General features: G+C 33.2%; 3 protein-coding genes across 3 annotated transcripts; 2 read left to right on the forward strand and 1 right to left on the reverse strand.

Moving 5' to 3' along the window:
* Nucleotides 1–8,251: 8,251 nt before the first annotated feature.
* On the forward strand, nucleotides 8,252–11,084 carry LOC105625928 (double-strand break repair protein MRE11A). Its single transcript, XM_012207237.1, has 12 exons — nucleotides 8,252–8,351; nucleotides 8,473–8,644; nucleotides 8,749–8,885; nucleotides 8,951–9,141; nucleotides 9,214–9,415; nucleotides 9,513–9,770; nucleotides 9,847–9,928; nucleotides 10,015–10,159; nucleotides 10,242–10,405; nucleotides 10,494–10,620; nucleotides 10,702–10,944; nucleotides 11,025–11,084. The coding sequence occupies exons 1-12, from the start codon at nucleotides 8,252–8,254 to the stop codon at nucleotides 11,082–11,084; spliced, it is 1,881 nt and encodes a 626-aa protein (XP_012062627.1).
* A 514-nt stretch (nucleotides 11,085–11,598) lies between these two features.
* LOC105625929 (40S ribosomal protein S14) lies at nucleotides 11,599–13,356 on the forward strand. Its single transcript, XM_012207239.1, has 4 exons — nucleotides 11,599–11,665; nucleotides 11,928–12,078; nucleotides 12,690–12,777; nucleotides 13,071–13,356. The coding sequence occupies exons 2-4, from the start codon at nucleotides 11,930–11,932 to the stop codon at nucleotides 13,287–13,289; spliced, it is 456 nt and encodes a 151-aa protein (XP_012062629.1). The 5' UTR covers nucleotides 11,599–11,665; nucleotides 11,928–11,929; the 3' UTR covers nucleotides 13,290–13,356.
* Nucleotides 13,357–13,799: 443 nt separating this feature from the next.
* Nucleotides 13,800–17,241, reverse strand: LOC105625930 (dynactin subunit 4). Its single transcript, XM_012207240.1, has 9 exons — nucleotides 17,113–17,241; nucleotides 16,906–16,976; nucleotides 16,600–16,796; nucleotides 15,206–15,348; nucleotides 14,962–15,127; nucleotides 14,701–14,884; nucleotides 14,386–14,596; nucleotides 14,096–14,286; nucleotides 13,800–14,016 (listed from the first exon to the last, which is right to left on the reverse strand). Exons 1-9 carry the CDS (start codon nucleotides 17,239–17,241, stop codon nucleotides 13,800–13,802), a joined length of 1,509 nt encoding a protein of 502 aa, XP_012062630.1.
* Nucleotides 17,242–19,706: the final 2,465 nt, after the last annotated feature.

Here is a 19,706-nt window from a genome sequence, read left to right on the forward strand (position 1 = left end):
GACAACAAAAGCGTACTTTAATCATCTTCATACAGAGAGAGAAATACTATCCTGCAACAATAATTTCTTTAAATATTAAAGCATCTAATCCATTTTATGGAGCACTGTGTAAAGAGTAATTTTATACACAGAGTAATTTTCTACAGTGTCTAATTTTTCTAATATCAGAGATTAAAACGAAATTAAATGTATGCACCAACAAAAATGTATTAAATTTAATATTTATTTAAATAGTACTAATTTAATACTTACTTACAATTTATTAGAAAATGATTAAATCAAAATAAATTTCATAATACGAAAATAGTTAAATCAAATTTAATAAATATTCAGCTAATACTATTTAAAAAAATACTCCTAAATAAAAATTTAATACAACTTTTCTGAATGTATAAATATTATAAAAATAAAAATAATAAAATAAAAATAAATAAAATAACTATATATACATGTAAATAGTTTTCATACAATATGATTGTTTTTTATATAACATGTAATTTGTATATTTACATATATTAAATGCCAGATATAATAAATTATCCAGAAGGATATGAATGCAGCAAAAAAAATACACTTGCTTTCTATCGCGACGCGTACAACCGTTACAATGAGAAAGTGGATTCGAATACTTTCACTGCAACGTGTCGATTTTATTGCATTGATTCATTCGTAAACGAACTTGATATGCGATACAAAAACGTTGTAATAAAAAAACCAAAGACGCGAAGGATTAGAAGATTGGACAGTTTATTTACATAAATATACAAAATTGGGTTGTAACAAAAATGCCCGATATATTTAAATCTAGTTTCGAACTTATGCACAGGGGATGCATCCATTAGAATTATATCTCTGTCAATGTAAATCGTGCAACGTGCAACGAAATCTCGAAGCAGAATTGGGTGACTGTGCACCAATGAGAGCGAGCAATAGCTTTCATTTACTCTCTCCCTTTCGTACTCTTTCTTGTTTTGGTTTTGGTTTTATTCTCGGCCTTGATCGTTCCAGCATGGAGCGAGGACCAAGGAGAAAAAGAAAACAGAAGTCAATTGCGTTTACGAGTACAGAAGACGAAGCTCGCTTCCTTTTCTAGACTGTCGTACGAAGCAATACGAAGTGTCCTAGATCCACCGCGTACGTGTATCGACAATGTCAACAAAATGTATTATATGTGTATTTTTAGGCATTCATATTGATTGCCTTTGAAAGTGAAAGAAAACGTATTTCTATAATTCGATAATCCTATTTAATAAAAATTATTTAAAAACTGTGCATTAAATAATTCAATAAAATTAACTAATTAATTAATTAATTAATTAAAATTGGTTTAAATTTTTAGATTTTATTTCGAAAATATTGCAAACTTCTCGCGCAATGATTTTTGTGCTAGCTTTTTATCATGTATCGATTAGAATTTGTTTTGAATTTTGTCAATTGAATTTCTGTATGTATAATGTGTATGTTTAATTTTCCGCGCGAATAATATATTCGCTTATGTATTTTTACAAATGACATTCAAATTGAAAACATAGTGAAGAAGAGACAAACATTATTTTTGTTGATCATAACAATAAGTCCTATTGTTTTTATTTAAGAACTTCGACCTTTAATATTATATATCTCCATTTAAAACTTTTATTATATTTTCGTTATGTTTGTGTTAAAGTTTTTATTTATTTTTCTTAGAGATAATTTAACTTTATTACAATTTTATTATAAATATCAAAAATTTTAAATTATTACAAAATTAATCAGGTCCAAGTGAAATCATAAATTAAGAACTCATTTTTAATCTCGGACAGTAATTTAGCAATTAAATGGTCAACATATACTATCATACTGAGAGAAAAATCTGTATTTAAATGATTTATAATATAAATGATTTCAAAGAAAATCAAGTTTGTGTCTAGAAAAAGTAAAAGACTATGAAATTCACAGAAGAGTAATTAAACTAATCTTTATTATCAAGAAACCGAATTGTATTCTTTTATAATCTAAGAAATGTGTCAATCGTTTTTTTCAAAATCGCTGAAATATTAGATACAAATTTTTCCTTCAGTATGAAAAGACAAAAGAACAACTTACCTTCGCAAGACTTCTTGGATAACCCAAACGTTGGCGGAAGTCGTCTCCATCCTCTCCAGTTGTTACAGAGCGATTCGGGCTCGCTGCTGAAACTACACAGCGAGTCTTCCTCGAAGCGGTCAGAATCATCGAAAGAAAAGCGATCATTTTCTTCCCATTCGATTAGGTGTCCACCAGCAGGTCCAGCAGCCGCCTGATCCACGACGATTCCGGGTTCGGCGGCGGCCGCGGCACCGCCACCGCCACCGCCGCCACCGCCGCCGCCACCGGCCACGCCACCACCACCGCCGACACCGCCGCCGCCACCGCCGCCGCTGTTACCGCTTCCGCCAGTTCTACCACCGGCTCGACCGCCACCGCCACCACCGCCGCCACCGCTGCCGGAGGACCGAGCCAGGTTGCCCGCCAGTTTTAATTACCGTGCGAATCAGCACACGCGAAAATACGAGCGCGTCCTCGACGGTTACCTGCCACCGTGTCCGCCACGCCGAATCTCGTCTGCACGATCGTGTAGCGGCGTAGACTCCACCACTGTGTTTCTGAAGACCTGCGTCAGAGAAAAGACCACATTTCATATAACAATCGTTCTTATTGCGACTTTTCAATATAACTTGCACAAGACTTGTTTTTTTTTAGCTAAACTTCTTGCATTTCATTTTTTTTTTCATCTTTTCACTCCACGTTAAAGAAAATGAGAGAAAAGATGAACTGTGCAAAAAGTTCCATTTAGAAAGAGCAGACTTATAGTACACTTACATGTACACGTGTAATATTTTCAAGACTATACTGAGAAAAATGTTCTGATTGAACCAATAAAAAAGTTCAACAAGAATGGCATTTTAGTGAGAATAGAACCAAATGGAATTTCTGCAACAATTATCATCTTTTTGTTGATTTAATTAGAATATTTTTATCAATATATACGAGAAGTTGCCAAAGAAAACATTTAATGCTCTAATCGATAATTACTTTTGAAATAATTCCATTTGTATGTAAGACAATATATTTATTTTCCCGAATGGTTTTTATATAATGGAATTTATATAAGACAATGTTGAATTTCCCGAATGATTTCCGATATAGAAAATGTGTCTCTTGATTTAGGAAACGTTTTTCCGTTATTATTTAATTAAAAGATCATCGGCGTTTCTAATTTCTTCTTTCGCAATTATCTTTTTCTCATATCGTGAGTCGGAATGTAAGAGTAAAAAAAAGAATCGATTATAACATATTTTCTTTCAACGATAAAATACAATAAATATAAATACATGAAATATTATTGGAATAAAAGGAAATTCATGTTCGTAAAACATTACAAATAATGGAAAATAAATCCATGATAGTTGAGAATTTTCAATCTAAAATGATTTTCCATCGCGAAACTCAAGTACTTACGGAATGGATAGTAGATTCATTTTTCGGAGCAATTCCATCTGTTCGAAAATCGGAGCGCAAAAAACTAATAACATTGATTGTCCGTTATACTTGGCCGAAGTACAGTATTTGGTCACGGAATAAGGTCACGGAAAACAGCAAGTTGAAAGTAATTTTAAATTCACAAAGCTCAGATATTAATGTAACGATCAGCTCTCGTTTAGCGAAGCGCGATCTTATCTAGACGAAGTTCGAAACACGAAAGGCTAACGATGTCAACGATCGTTCATTATATATATCTGGCTGAAATACAATCAAAATAAGGTCACAAAAATCAACAAGTCATTTTGAATTCAACGAAGCGCAAGAACTCGCGCAACGGATGGGCATATATTATTTATTGAAATTATTCAAAATAGATTATAATCGTTCAATTATTCTCTATAATGTTCTATATTTATGTTTTATATACGGAAAAAAGAATAATTCCGATCTATTTCGAAAAAAAAATCTCATTCTCGAAAAATATCATATATGAAAATATTATGGAAATCTATAATACATATGTAACGTACAAAAAAACAATAATTTTGATAAAATTTAAAAAATTAAAATAATATTTATATTTATAAAAATTATATAGATTCTAATATATTATTATTTTTTAATTATTATTTTTAACAGCAAAAATTATTTTCAGATCTATATTTAAATTTTTGACTTTAATTAAATTAAAGAAAGAAATACTCCAAAAAGTTTTGATATTCAAGAAACTTAGGCGTCGTATATAATTTACTGATAATCTAATAAAATTATTTTTTGTTATCTAATAAACTTTTTGTTTCAATTCTAAAAATTTAAGGCAAATACGGATCTAAAAATAATTTTATTCAACCATAAAAATAATTCTAGACTTAATCGATGGAATGTCAAAATTTTGTGCAGCATTCTTCATCATATTTGAATTTCAACGTAATTACTTTGATGGTCCGACAAAATTATTTTCAGATCTATAGCTACATTTTTAAATACTTTAGCAAAACCGTTCTTTCTATATAACATACTGAAGTATTTTCAATATTTTTATATGCGATATATTTGAAGAATACAGCCATTGTTCTACAATACATGCCCAGTTTGTGTTTCGCAAAACGATTCCATTCTGGAAACGAGATTGAGAGTGCAAAGGACTGGTAAGAACTGTTCGTTACACTCTCAGTACGAGACTATACAATCAGAATAACATCATAAATACACAGAAATCAACAAGTTTTTCAGAGAAACCTTCGGCCATCGTCGCGCGCGCGTAGGAGAAGCACGCGCGGCCGCGTGAACGCCGCCGCGCCGGAGCTTCATCTCGCGGACTCCCCCGAGGAGTAAAACAGGAACAGCTGATTCGCGTTACCTCACAGAGGCGCGGTATTGATTTTTCAAGCCGCGACACGCGGGGCGCTTCGTTTTGTCGCGTGAAATTGGCATGCTTGCCTCGCTAAGAATCGGCGTAAAGGGACACGCGGTCGATCGTGCGCGGATCCGTCCGCTCGTTTCATCGCTCGGCTCGTGTGAATCAAGCGACGTGTTGTTAGACTAGGTTAAGGCGATTGCCGTATATATGTGATCCGGAACGAGGGAGAGACGCGAGAGGAATCGACGCATAGACACATCGACAATGTTAGCCATGAACCGCGGGGGACCTTGGCCAGGGTCAACAGACCCCAGCGTCAAGAACGTACAACGACCCCGATCCCATACTCGACGGTAATCCCTCTTCCTCTCTCCCCCTTCATTCGCTCATTTTCTCTCTTTCTCTCTCTTTCTTTCTTTCTTACTCCAACAAACTTACCGAAATCCTCACTTCTCACACACGAATACATATTCGTAGAATAATATGTGATTCGAATACCTATTCGCGCGTATGTACACACACACACACACACACACACACACACACACACACACACACACACACACACGCACACACACACACACAACAAACAAACACACACACGTAAATGCGCGATCGCGACTTTCTTCTCGCTTACCTCCAATCCCGTACAAAATCTGCGTCCGGAGGTCTGGGAGATGGACCGCTCTCTCTCGCGTTCCTGGTCAATCCTTTTGGCGTCTCGCGTCCCGTTCACTAATAGAATGGAAACGTCGCGACGCTAACGGAGTACCATCGAGCACAGCATCGTGTTTAAGCAGCGTGACTGTGACGCGAATAGTGGCGGTAGTATACAAACGCGCGTGCACACGCACACACGCACGAAGGCGCACTCGGCACGGTGCAGGACAGCTGAGCCGTCAAGGTACCCCATCGATGTTTCTCTCGTCCCGCGGCTTAAGGGACGTCGCTGGAAAGTGCGCGCGCGCTCCCGCGCGCGCGCGCACGCACACGCACACACGCACGCACGCACGCACGCACGTATAGTCGTACACGCACGCACGTACTCCCTCCGCGCGCGCACGCACACACACGCACGCACCCGCACGCGCTCGCGCGCGCGCAACAATCCGTACTCGTGATTTTCACGACTCCACGCACGTCGCGTCACGCACTGGCCACCGACACCGAACGTCCCCGAGATCGACGCCGACCGTTATACGGTTATCGTAGCAACCGTCAACGAGCCGGAGTCCGAGAAAACTCTCAGGACTAGCCTACCCCCATCGACGACAACAACAAATATGGCGTGCGATAGATCACCTCCTGCGCGCTCCCTGCTGCGAGCTGCGACCAGCGACTGTCAATGGGACGTCAGATGGCGCGACGTGTGCCATTCCTCTCCCCCACCCTTTCGCAGTCGGTCGTCCTCGGCTCTCTCCGTTTCTTATCGGCGAACCGGCGCGAATTTATGTCTGCGATTCGATTATGGTCGATTAGGTCCGTTTTTTTAGTTGAACTTTTTGTATGGTTCATTTTTCTTTTTTTTCTTGTCGCATTGGAGAGGGAAAGAGAGAAGAGATGGACTGTGCAAGAAGTTCAGCTGAAAAGAATTGTATTGTGTATCTCGAAACGAGATAGAAATTATAAATGTGAGCAAATTTATTAGATGTTGACCAATGAAACTATAAATCTAATATATTATAAATATATATATTATAAATGGTATTATAGAATATATTTGATTACATTATAATTTTCATTTTTCGTTTTAAAATACATATGTATACATAATCAACTCCGTATATACTCAGGACACTTTTTCAATTTTTCCTTGCCTAAAATAAAAATAATAAAATATTATTTTATATATTGAAAATGGATTGCGTATAATATAGAGTGAACAGACTTTTTAAGGCGACAGTTGATTAAATATAACTGTAAGTTTCTTTATGTAGATTAGAATTAATTCATCATTTTAAATTGATTTCATCATTGATTTTTTAAATATATCGATCAATTTGATTTTACTTAAACACTCAAAATATCGGAAATATTTTTCAGTATATACAATTATATTCCATCATATTCAAGTGCAATTCGCAACGCTCGCGAGCATCATTTCATTCTTCTCCAAATGAAAATGAATTGAAATGAATTGAAATGGATTCAGATTTTCAGAAATATTGGCATATTCACGAATGTTAGAATGAATGTTTTTCAATCCTGAATGCATTTTTATTCATTTATAGGAATTGCATGGAGCATATCTTTATGTCTTTCAATCTAAAAATAATAGCTTTTTCTGTGTGCAAAATACATTGTGAATACTGTCCAATTCAAAATTTTAAATAGGAAATGCAATTTTTCAATCCAATTGCATCCAATTGAATCTAATTGAATCCAATTGAATCCAATTAAATAAAAAAAAAGTATTTACTATTTAAAATACGCATTCGAATAGAAAATAATTTCAATCCATTCTCGTTTGTTAGACTCTTGTTATCAACTAAACAATTAAACAAGCTAAATATTAAGATGGAACGCAAGCCTTATACATTACTGTTAATCTATATTCTATATATAGTTATAACTTTGCGTTTAACGTTTACAGCCACAGACTTTTGTATAAAGTATAATGCAGAATGCATGAATGAATCAATCAATTAATCAGAATCCTTTATTATCTTTTTCTCCATTTCACCAAAAAGAAGAATTATGATTGGTTGATTTACTTATATTATAAATTTACTTATATTATAATTGCGTTATACAGAAGTCAGTGCTGCGGCCTTTAGATCCAAATACGTTTTACCTGCGATGTAAATCCGACTTAAAAACGTGCAACTGTGCAATCAAAAAACATGCAACGCAGACCTCGTACGACCATGACCTCGCAAATACAATAGAGGAGTATTAAACTTTAAGTCTTAAGGAATTGATCCAATTATATTCGATTATTCTTTTCATATTCGATTGTGATTGATCAATTTTCTAAAGTTTTAAGACTTACTACACTTTGCGAGTTAGAGAGAGAGAGAAAGTACGAGATAGAGCATTCGAGTGCAGAGCAGTGCAAATAGTGAATGCATTCAGAACGACAACTGCGTTCAGTGAGCTCTTTCATCTGATTGATCCATATTTAGGCTTTAACGGAATATGCTAATCAGATGAAAGAGCTTAAGCGCTCAATAAGTGGTTGGTTCTAAATGCATCCAATGCAAAGAAAATACGAATCTATTGTGTTTCCCTTCTATGCTTTGCTATATCGACGTATGCGTTTCGCGCCATTTCAATCTATTCCAATTGTCAGTTATTTCATCACTGCGTATAAGATAAATAACTGGATAACATTAAAATATTAAATATTAAATAATTATCAAGTGTTTGACATATGACACATAAAAAATGTCAGAATCCGCCAATACACATGTAGATCCGCAAGATACTATTAATATCCTGGTAGCCACGGATATTCATCTTGGTTTCGATTACAGTAAAAAGAGAGGTTTGTTTTTGTAAAAGTATTTTTCAACAAAATTGCTATAAACGTAAGAAAAGACGTGAGATGACATGCGTATGAAATTGGAAATCAGTATTACTTTTAATGTTATCATTTCTCTTAATAGGAGGACAATCAGATGAGAGTTTTGTAACGTTCGAAGAAATATTGAAGTATGGCAAAGATAATGAGGTTGATATGGTTTTGTTGGGTGGTGATTTGTTTCATGAAACTAAGCCTTCACAAACTGCATTACTTAAATGTATAGAGTTACTGCGAAAATATTGTTTGGGTACTAAGTAAGTAATATTTAATTGGATGTTAAACTTATAACATTACATTTTTAAATTATATAGATACATTTTTAATATGATAATACAATGTAATTTTAATGTATTTTTAGAAAATGCGAGATAGAATTCTTGAGTGATTCTGAACAGATATTTCGACACTGTGCACAGAAACGTGTGAATTATGAAGATCCTAATTTGAATATCTCAATGCCAGTATTTACTATTCATGGAAATCATGATGATCCAAGTATATAATTTTTTTTCCTTTGAACCTTTAATTATATAAGCTATATCTTGTTTGTTATCCATTAGGTTTTGGTACTGTCGGATCAATAGACATACTGTCAGCTACTGGACTTGTGAATTACTTTGGAAAATGGACAGATCTTAAACGCATAGTTATATCTCCTTTAATTTTGAAAAAACGTAATACCCATGTTGCTCTTTATGGTCTGAGTTATATCAATGACCAAAGATTATGGAGATTATATAGAGATGATAAGGTATATATCAAACATATTTTTTTTATCTGTGTGATTATGGAGAATAATAACTAATGTAACTTTTGAAAATAGGTCGAGTTGATACGACCAGATATGGACTTAGAGACTTTCAACATATTTGTTTTACATCAGAATCGTGTCAAAGTCCGTGATGCTTACATATCAGAAGATAAACTGCATAAATTCCTCAATTTAATTATTTGGGGACATGAACATGAATGTCGTATTAAGCCTGAATTTAATCAACAAGGCGAATATTTTATTTCCCAACCAGGTAAAACTATATTTTTTGTGATATATATTTGGACATACAAGTGGAGGTTATTTCAGAATTCATTTTTCTCTAAAATTGTAAATTAAATTAATTTTAGGAAGCTCTATTGTTACTTCTTTATGCGAAAGTGAATCGAAACCCAAACATGTGGGTCTTCTTAAAATAAATAAAAGTAACTTCAAAATAAAACCTTTAAAATTACAAAGTGTTCGCCCATTTATTTTTGATAATTTGATTCTTCATGATCATGATATTAAAATGCGAAATTGCGTCTCATTAGCAAATGCTATTAGTCAATATGTAGATCAATATATTGAAAATAATATCATGCCTAAAGTTGCTGAACAACTCACAGGTATATCAATTATTTTAATTTTACCTTGTGAATATAATTTTTATTTAATATGTAAGATAAAACTAAAACATTTTAGGATATCCTGGTCAACCACTCCAACCCTTAATTCGATTAAGAATATTTTATGACGATGTTAATGAACAATTTGATACATTAAGGTTGAAAATTTTGCATTCTAATATTACATTTGAAATTGAATATATACTTCATATTCTTCCTTATTCTAAATAAAAAATGCTTTTAGTTTGGCACAAAGATATTGTGATGAAGTTGCTAATCCTATGGACATGATTTTATTCCGTAAAAGAAAGATCGGAGACAAAGGAAAACGTATTATTGAGGATGAAATTGATGATCCAGATGATATCACAGAATTATTTGAAGGAGATGTAAAAAAACAACATAGTTTCCTTATTAAACTGATTTTATTTCATAACATTTTAGCATTGCTTGGAGTTTTTCTTTTTATAGAAAGGAGAAAATTGGACTAGTACAGTGCAAGGAGGAATTAAAAAATATTTTGATATGGAAGAAAATAAAGATAAGTTAACAGTATTAACTGTAGCAGCAATGAATGAAGCCTTAAATCGATATATTGAGAAAAGCGATTTAGATGCCTTTAGAAGTATCGTAAGGTAGTAATTAATAATGATTTTTTTTCTGAATTAATATTTGAGAACAATTCACATTTTTCTTAAATTGTTTTATGGATTTACTTGTTAGAAATCAAATGAAAAGAACCATAGAATATTTAAAAGCGCAAGATGTTGAGACACCAGAAGATATTCGCGAAGAAATTAAAATTTTCCGCAACAAAAAACTTTCAGAAGAACAGGAGGAACAGAATAATGTAATGATGCTTATGTGTGACATTTATGTGTATACATATGTAATATTTGTACCGATACATAGATACTTTTTTCTTTTGCAGATTTCGGAATTACTAAACAAATCACCGCAAACGAGTTTGAGAGACCTTAAGCAATCTCGCTTACAGATAAGCAGTATCAATGTATCAAATAGTGATGACAGTGATGAAGAATTAAATTTAACTTTGAATAAGACTAAAGGAAGAGGAAGGGGTTCAAGAAGCGGTAGAGGATCTAGAAGCCCGAGAGGAAGTCGCGGTAGAGGAAAATCTAATGAAACAAACGCTTCTATTCTAAAAATGCTGGTATGAATAATAGTTTAAAAATATTTATCTTTAAAATATGTTAATTTAAATATTTAATGAATACATTTATTTTTGAACAGAGTTCCAGAAGTGCACAGTCGAAGAAAATTGATCACATTATTATAAGTGATTCCGATTAATTATTAAGTACTGCATCAAATATATATATGTGTTAAAATATATTAATATATAAATATATAAATATTTAATATGTACGTCAATTGTTAAACAAAATTTAAAAAGTGCTCAGTCCACGAAAACTCAAGCAGTTATTATAAGTGATTATAATTAATTATTAAGTACTACAAGAAAAGATATGCATATGAGAGCGAATATTATTATAAATATTATTTTGATTATGAATATAAAATTTAATAAAATTTACAATAATTCGTACATTTATCATTACATATTTGAGAAAACGGTGTAAGTAAGTTGACTGAAAGAAGGAGGATTTTTAATGTTTAAATTTAGTCTTTCAAAATCTTGTCCATAAGATTCGATATCCAATAAAAGGAACTTAGCTAGTACTGTTTCCACAGAACGAATTTTTATTGGATATCCAGTTGTCATTGAACAACGACACAGCTAAATATTCCCTATTCATGCGCAGAACGATCGCATTTTGGTTAAAGAAATTGCGTCACCGGAAGTATCCTTCTTTTTAAGGTTCTGTTAAATCGTGCTGGAACAGGAAGGTTATAATCTTTACAATTCGCAGGTATTTTAAACATCAATATCACAAATATCGTTTTATTTATCAAAAATATTAAATTAGATTTATTAATTGAATATTTATAAGTAAGTTCCAACTACATAATAGCTTTGCATTTAGCTGCACGTGTGGATGTAGTTGGATGAATTTTCATTATCGACATAACCTTAAAATCTGTCCCGAAAATGTTTATACGAATATTATAATAAGTATAATAGCAGATGGTCGAGTTACAGAATAATAAACAAAGATATCCATTTTTTTTTAGAAATGCCGCCAAAAAGAGGAAAGGTACAGAAGGAAGAAGTGCAGGTTTCTCTTGGGCCTCAACTTCGTGAAGGAGAAGTCGTATTCGGAGTAGCTCATATCTTTGCTAGCTTCAATGATACATTTGTGCACGTTACTGATCTGTCGGGCAGGTTTGTACTAGATTTATGTTGGATTATAATCAGGAAGCTCAATCATATAACTTTTCCTATGGCACAAATATGAAAAATAAAAATTTTTACTATCTATGTATAAATATATATACATACATAAAAATATTTATTTTTCACATTTCTGTACTCAAGAAAAAATAATATTGTTATCCAATGAGTCTACAACATGAAAAGCTTTCATTATTAAAACAGCTAAGTTGATAAAGAATATCCACAGGATATTTTTCAGAAGTCTAGTCTTACAACTCATGATTAACTCTTAATTGAGGTTCAACTTGTTTCTCTTCTTTTTCTAATTCTAAAATTGGAAAGAGACAATGAATAAGTTGAACCTAGGTTACGAGTTAACTGTCAGTTGTAGAATTAGACTTATGAAAGAGACTGTATTGTTTTGTGCTATGTTGTGTTCCAATTTTCTGAACAGATAATAGAATAATCTCTGTATATCAATTCTTTTTCTTGATTCATTCTTATTGAGCAAAATCTTCTTTTTCCTCCTTATAAGCTTTCCAGGACATTAGAATTCCCTTATATAATCCTATAATAATAATTCAATACATTGAGATAAAATTATCTGTCTGTATTTATAGAGAAACAATTGCTAGAGTTACTGGTGGCATGAAGGTAAAAGCAGATCGTGATGAAGCCTCGCCTTACGCAGCTATGCTTGCAGCTCAGGTTGTTAATGATTGATTATCATTATATTTTTTATATTGAATTAGTTCAAGAAAATATATTTTTCCACATCCAGGCAGCACCTAGATGTAAGATTATTATAATCTAAGGAGCGTTCACGTGTTTGTGGAAAAGCAAGTTCTTTTTAATAATTGAGAACATGTGCTTGCATCATGCATTTTTTCTCTGTAAAGAAAGAAGACATTCAAACATGTCCTTTCAATTCTCAATCAATTATAACTATTCAATATATTAAAATATTGGTATAATGTAAACTATAATTTTTTGCTTTGTAGGATGTTGCAGAAAAATGTAAATCTTTGGGCATCACAGCACTGCACATCAAATTGAGAGCTACGGGAGGTAATAAAACAAAGACTCCTGGCCCAGGTGCACAATCTGCTCTGCGCGCTTTAGCCCGGTCAAGCATGAAAATTGGTCGTATTGAAGATGTTACTCCTATTCCATCAGATTCTACTCGCAGGAAGGGAGGTCGTCGTGGACGTAGGCTATAAGCTGTTCTTATGGCTTTCTGTATGGGGTGTATTATCTTTCAATAAACATATTTAAAAAAATAAGAAACATTGCATTTTTATAAAGCATATTTTTTTCTGTTTTTTATATAGGTGACAGCTTAAAAATTACAATTTATGTTCGATTTATTATTATGATGTCTCTAAAAGAAGCAATTTTCATGATACATGAAAAAAATATATATATATGTATATATGTATATATAAATTATAATAAGTATTCTTAATACGGTTTAATTTTCTTTTTTAATTAAAATTATTTTTTAACAACATAAAAAATTAAATAAATGATTAAGAGCACATTCTTACATTTTGTATTCATATAGAATGTCAATGAATATATTACGGACATCAAGCTTAACACAAAAATAATACATCTAAGTATAAATATTTAAGTATCTTTAATATTTAATTTATAATCGACTACTGATAAAAATAAAGCATTTATATATAGAGTATTCTATTTTGCAATTCTAATGAAATTGAAAAAGATTATGTTTCACCAACTAACTGGCCAACAGTAAGATATAACTTGACCTTTACATCTACTTTTTGCGGAGATTTATGTTCTAGCGCTGCAATAGTATTTACGTATCCGTGTTGCATGACAAATCCAGCTATAATTGGATCTTCATTATTTTTATTTGTATCATGTGGAATTACGTGCAAACGTATGATTGCTTTATTTCCTTTTCGCCACACTACAAGTCTAAAAAAAATTGTATAAATAATGAAATTCATATTATCTTTTTGTATTAACTTTACGTAATTATGTATATTTCACGTACTTTGGATCATCTTGAAAATTATGATTATCATTCGTATCATCATATTCAGCAGCATCATCTCTTGGTGGAAGAATCAATGAACTGTGAGGCAATATCAAATCTGTATTCGGTATTATTTTTATTGCCTTAGGATCTTCTATTACAGATGCTTGTCGTACAGTAGATGGCAATAAATTCGAAGATTCACTCATCTGTCAATTATAACCAAATTATATTAAAACATTAATTATATTTAAAAAATTATATTAAAATATGTTGTAGTTTATGATAAAATTCTAATTTGATATTACTTGCGTATCCTCTTGTTTAACATCTTTTTCCTCAGTGAATGAAGTAGATAACAAAGTATCCAAAGGCAATATAGTTATCTGAGTTTGATGCTGCGTTGGATTGCAGAATTTTAGAAGCAGTTCACTTGATTTCCCTGGTCGAAGTGGTTCACAAGTAACAATCTTGACTTCTGGGATATGATAACTGGGATATGATAAAAAAAGAATATAACTTTGATTATATGTTCAAAAATATAATAAAAATCAAAATTATTGTACATATTTTATTAGTATCATGACTGATGTTAATAATTGATCCTTTAATGTAATACTTACAATGCAGCTAGTAAAATCTTGAACTTTGTTGATTGAGGACAAAGATCTGATTTGCTAACATTATGTTCACACACTCTGCAACGTTGTGATCTTTTGACTAAAAACTGTCTGTGCTGAGGACGCAATTCGTTTATTTTCTCAGCTTGTACTTCCGGATGTTGTAATCTTTGTTCCAACGTAGTAACTATTACACAAAATTACATATGTTTAAAACAAAGTTTATATCAATACTGCCATTCATGTTATTGAAAATTTTCTTACTTTTAGTTATATCCACAGATTCTGTAAATATATCGCTTGGTAATTCATCCACTTCTTCACTTGCAACGGATGGTACTGGTTGAGCGGATAATTGAGATTGCATTGGCGGTTTCATGGGACGTCCGATACGCTTGCGAACCAACGCCGATGTAAAACTGTACATTGTCTGCTATTGGCAAGCAAATATAGTTAGGAAGACATTTTAAAATAAATACATAATTAAAACAATTCTTACTAAACTTACAGCTGGCATAAAGGAGCGTTTCGGATGAATTTTCTTCCTTTCACATTGCTGTTTCTCTATAGAGGCTAATACCTTGTGATAATCAATAAGAGCATTAATACGCGTTACATGTGGATTTTCCTGTTCGGGCCATCCTCCAGTTGCTACAAGCAGAAATTGAAAATATAATGAAATTAACACAATGGCTTTGAAGATTAAAAATCAATAAACAGAGAAAGGACTAATAAGCTAGATGATTGTGCTTATTTATCTAATTATACAATTTTTAAAATTATCTAATTATCAATACACAAAGTATTTATATTTAGGAATACATAAAGTATTTAATATTGCTTAATACATAAGTATAAAGATGTAATTAAATCAGTATATTAGGTGTACAACTTTTCTTCCGCCGTTTTTTTCCGAAATTCAAGGCTTTATTGTAAAAAACTGGTTATACATTTATGATTCAAAGTATTGTCCATCGCTGGCCACTACTTTCTCCCATCTTTCGGGTAGCGTACAAATCCCGCGTCGAAAAAACTGGTCATCTTTTGAGGCTATCCACGAATCGATCCAATTTTTTACTTCTTCATAAGACCGGAAGTGCTGGTCAACCAGGCCGTGTGCCATTAATCGAAACAAGTGATAGTCAGAGCAACGTCTGGAGAATACGGCGGGTGGAGTAGAACTTCCCATTTCAACGTTTCCAAGTATGTCTTGATTACTTTCGCAACATAGGGTCGAGCATTGTCATGCTGCAAAATCACTTTATCGTGTCTCTCATTGTATTGCGGCCGTTTGTCTTTCAATGCTCGGCTCAAACGCATCAATTGCGTTCGATACCGATCGCCTGTGATTGTTTCAGTCGGTTTTAACAGTTTATAATACACTATGCCGAGCTGGTCCCACCAAATACAGAGCATGACCTTGGATGTCAAAATCACCGTTCTTGAAGCGTTGAAATCACTCACGACATGTTCTTTCACTAATAGCGGCCTCACCATAAGTATTTGAGAGCATTCGATGAGCCGCAGATTTCTTCATATTGAAGCAAAAAATTAATGACGAGAATTTGGCTCGTAAACTGACATTTTCAATCGAGAATAACTTTATGATGCAGACACAAATCGACTAATGTTTCTATGGGATTATGTTGACAGATGTCCAAGTTTATTGTATGACGTATTCTATGATTTATTTATTTCGACCACCACTTACCGCTAAAGCCATCTATAGGAAAACGGCGGAAGCAAAGTTGTGTACACCTAATAATTAGATAAATAAGTAGTATGGCTATTCAGATTCATCAACTCTTTCTCTATTTATTATAACAATTCAAAGTATAAGTTAGGAAAATGTTCTCTATTCAGCTTTTATTTATAAAATTATTTAATAGCGAAACTTCTTACCTACAGATTGATCGGGTATTCCTGCATCTCGAGAACTCCATCGGCACAATGAACAGAATAGATAATATACTTTTTTAGGAGTAGCTTTAACATCCTTGTTTTCTTCCCCCTCAGTTGCTGCTGCTCTTATAGGTGCTAATCCTGCTCTTGTCGATAACGTTTGAAAACAGCAAGGACAGTCGAAGCAATTGGAACATCTGTCAATATCAATTATTCGATATAACTGAATTCATAATCTCTATCTTTAAATAACTGAATTCATAAGCTCTATCTCTAACACATGAAGTCTAATATATATGAACATACTTGTTTTTTTTAAGACGTACTTCCGATGAGGGCAAATTTTCCATGCAATTGGGACAATAATGAGAGTCAACCTAAATACAAAGGAGACATTTTTTATAAATAACAATTTTATACACGTTAGAATTTTGTGAATGGATTCAGTATTAAATATATTTCTTATTATATTTTTTTGTTCGAATTTACTTATAGATTTAAAAAAAATCGAACCTCCTGACAGACACAGTAACCGCATCGTATCATCAAGCAATGTCGGCAGAAATATATCTTCGATATAGGTTTTAAGGAGCCACAGTTGCACAAATAGCGCACGTAATCTGGTTGATTCAAGTAAGTCATACTGAATGGAAAAGTTTAAAATTTATGAAATGAAACAGTAGAAATGTCACTTGACATAACCTAAAAATGAGATAACCATCTTCTATCCAAAGTGACGTTGCATTTGTCACACCTGGTCACACCAACGCAATTCCTATCACCAACTAGAAGAGAGAAACCTCCATACATTAGCGCCAGTACATATATTTTCGATGTAGGAACTACATAGCTACGTATTGGCGATAAAAATCAGGGTATCATACACAAATGCGGTGCGAGTCCGTACTAAGTTATAGTGCTAAATTGTATGCGCTAGATTACGTTAAAAAGTACAATATAAATTATAATGGCTTTATTATTTTATAAGATCAATTTTTCTTTCATATTGTCTTCAATAATCATCCTTTAGTCTAATTGGTTTTTTATTTTCAGAACAAATATAATTTCCGTATTCAGAACGCGTTTTCAACGATAAATATGTGTTAACTATGTATTAAATATGCGCTAACATCGTAAAAGCACGTTCTGAATACGTATAGGATTCTCCGACTCCATGAAACGCACACTCTCAAATTCTGAAAAAGACTGAAATTTTTTACGCATAGCGTTTATATATCTTATCTGAAAGCTAGCGCGATCCAATGAGCGCTCAGATATAACGCCCGCAGCGAGATTCGCGCTCATTGGCTGGCTTGAGAGTGGTGGGGTTCGAGGTTCCGCAGTTCCTATAAATAACGTGTAATGCGCGATCTCGCGTTTTTTGCGACTCGACGAGGAGGCAGGGTTGTGTCCTGTAATACGTTGAAATATTTCGCACTCCTGGCTTCGAATCAATTATCGACCTTTCCTTCAGAAGTACCCTGATCTCTAGAAATATCCAGTTCCTGTAGAGAATAATAAAACGACGGAAAACGGCTCGAAAGAATTGCGCGTTCGAATTATATTAACAAGGTAACATAAATATTGTCAAATTATCACACGATATTTTCACACATGTCGCGAGAAATGTTTAAGAACTGATCGTTTTTAGTTCTCGAACAGTTTTAACATGTTACGTATCAAATAAAATATTTAATGTTATTAATATGTACGTAATTATTAATACCGCTATATTTTTGCGGGCGTGAATTTCCTATAACATTTTAAATATCGCGTAATCTAATAGGCCTAGTATACTGATTGTTCGACCGGAAGTATTTTTCGCAATATATTCGTTTAGTCGAATCAAAAGTTATACGTTAATGTTCCATGTATGAAGTTTGCATTGACATATGCGAAAAACGACGCCATTTCGCCATTTTAATGAGATCTCGGGGGACACGAGACGGACGACGAGACGAATGATAGGTGACGACGAGACAGGTGACAGCGCTCCTCGTTCATCGATACCGTGTCCACACGATTTCATTAAGATGATGAAGTAGCGTCGTTTTTTTTGCACGCGATCAACTTTATGTATCATCAAAGTTAACGCAGCTTTATTACTTTTTTGATTCGCAACGAGTATTGCGAAAAATACTTTCGGCGTAGCGTTTAATTGATAAAAAACTTATATTATTATACTTTCTTCATTTGCATTATTCAATATTCAACTGACGCGAAACATCAATTTAGCGGTCATATATTACTAATAATTATTAAAACGCGTATTTCAATTTTTATCCGATTGAAAGTTCCGATTGTGTGAATAAAATGTATTAACAAAGCAACTTATTACGAATGTCGCGAATATCTAGTCGTAGCTACGTTTACGATAGGTGTCTTTGTTTAACTTACAGAATAAACAAGAATATTGTATCGATCACGACCTAAATACACGGTGTAAACGTAATCAATACGTCTATTACAATGTAATGCACGTATATTATAATATTTATGCTCGAAATGTGGAAAATGTATAAACGCGAAGTTAAGAGTGGGAGTAACGTCGTCGTCGCTCCGCGTCACTTTTGGCACGTGAAGTTGTTCGCGATCCGCGCAGGAAACGAAGGCTTCTCGCTATCTTAACGTGTTCACATTTTATTTACAGGACGCGACAGCTCAAGATAGATTGATTCCGGATGAGATAGTTGTTACTCATTTAATAGGTAAGTGAAGTTTGCATTTATTTATTAACTTTTTTATTTTCTCACTGAAATATTGCACAATAGATTTCGATAATCGTACGCTGATAATTCGATCAAACGTGCATTTCGTAGTACTTATTCGATTGGAAACCAAAACATTTAGCATTATCTCGGAGACGCGTTATCGTTGTCAACAAGTACCTTTAAGCGTATTGATCGCGCAAAAAACGAGCCCCTTTATTATTTTACAATTAAATGCAATTCGTTGCGTTCTCATTTTATTTATCAAACGTGCCGTAATTTATATTCTGATTTTTCCACTATCATAACATATTAAATATGCGTTAAGTGTAATTAACATTAACGAGCCTGTTAAATAAAGTATGATAAAGCTGCGATTGTTTTTCTAATGATTAATTA

Source organism: Atta cephalotes, assembly GCF_000143395.1.
Source record: "Atta cephalotes unplaced genomic scaffold scaffold00004, whole genome shotgun sequence".
Lineage (NCBI taxonomy): Eukaryota > Metazoa > Arthropoda > Insecta > Hymenoptera > Formicidae > Atta > Atta cephalotes.

Bases quoted from the DNA above. Each gene is read 5' to 3' on its own strand.
- LOC105625928 (XM_012207237.1), top strand. From the start codon at position 8,252: ATGTCAGAATCCGCCAATACACATGTAGATCCGCAAGATACTATTAAT. The intron at 9,416-9,512 runs GTAAAACTATAT...AATTAATTTTAG, and splicing joins ATATTTTATTTCCCAACCAG to GAAGCTCTATTGTTACTTCT. The intron at 10,406-10,493 runs GTAGTAATTAAT...TTTACTTGTTAG, and splicing joins GCCTTTAGAAGTATCGTAAG to AAATCAAATGAAAAGAACCA.
- LOC105625929 (XM_012207239.1), top strand. From the start codon at position 11,930: ATGCCGCCAAAAAGAGGAAAGGTACAGAAGGAAGAAGTGCAGGTTTCT. The intron at 12,079-12,689 runs GTTTGTACTAGA...CTGTATTTATAG, and splicing joins GTTACTGATCTGTCGGGCAG to AGAAACAATTGCTAGAGTTA. The intron at 12,778-13,070 runs GTTGTTAATGAT...TTTGCTTTGTAG, and splicing joins CAGCTATGCTTGCAGCTCAG to GATGTTGCAGAAAAATGTAA.
- LOC105625930 (XM_012207240.1), bottom strand. From the start codon at position 17,241: ATGACTTACTTGAATCAACCAGATTACGTGCGCTATTTGTGCAACTGT. The intron at 15,349-16,599 runs GTAAGAAGTTTC...TTCTGCTTGTAG, and splicing joins AATACCCGATCAATCTGTAG to CAACTGGAGGATGGCCCGAA. The intron at 14,287-14,385 runs GTAATATCAAAT...TATAATTGACAG, and splicing joins TTAAACAAGAGGATACGCAA to ATGAGTGAATCTTCGAATTT.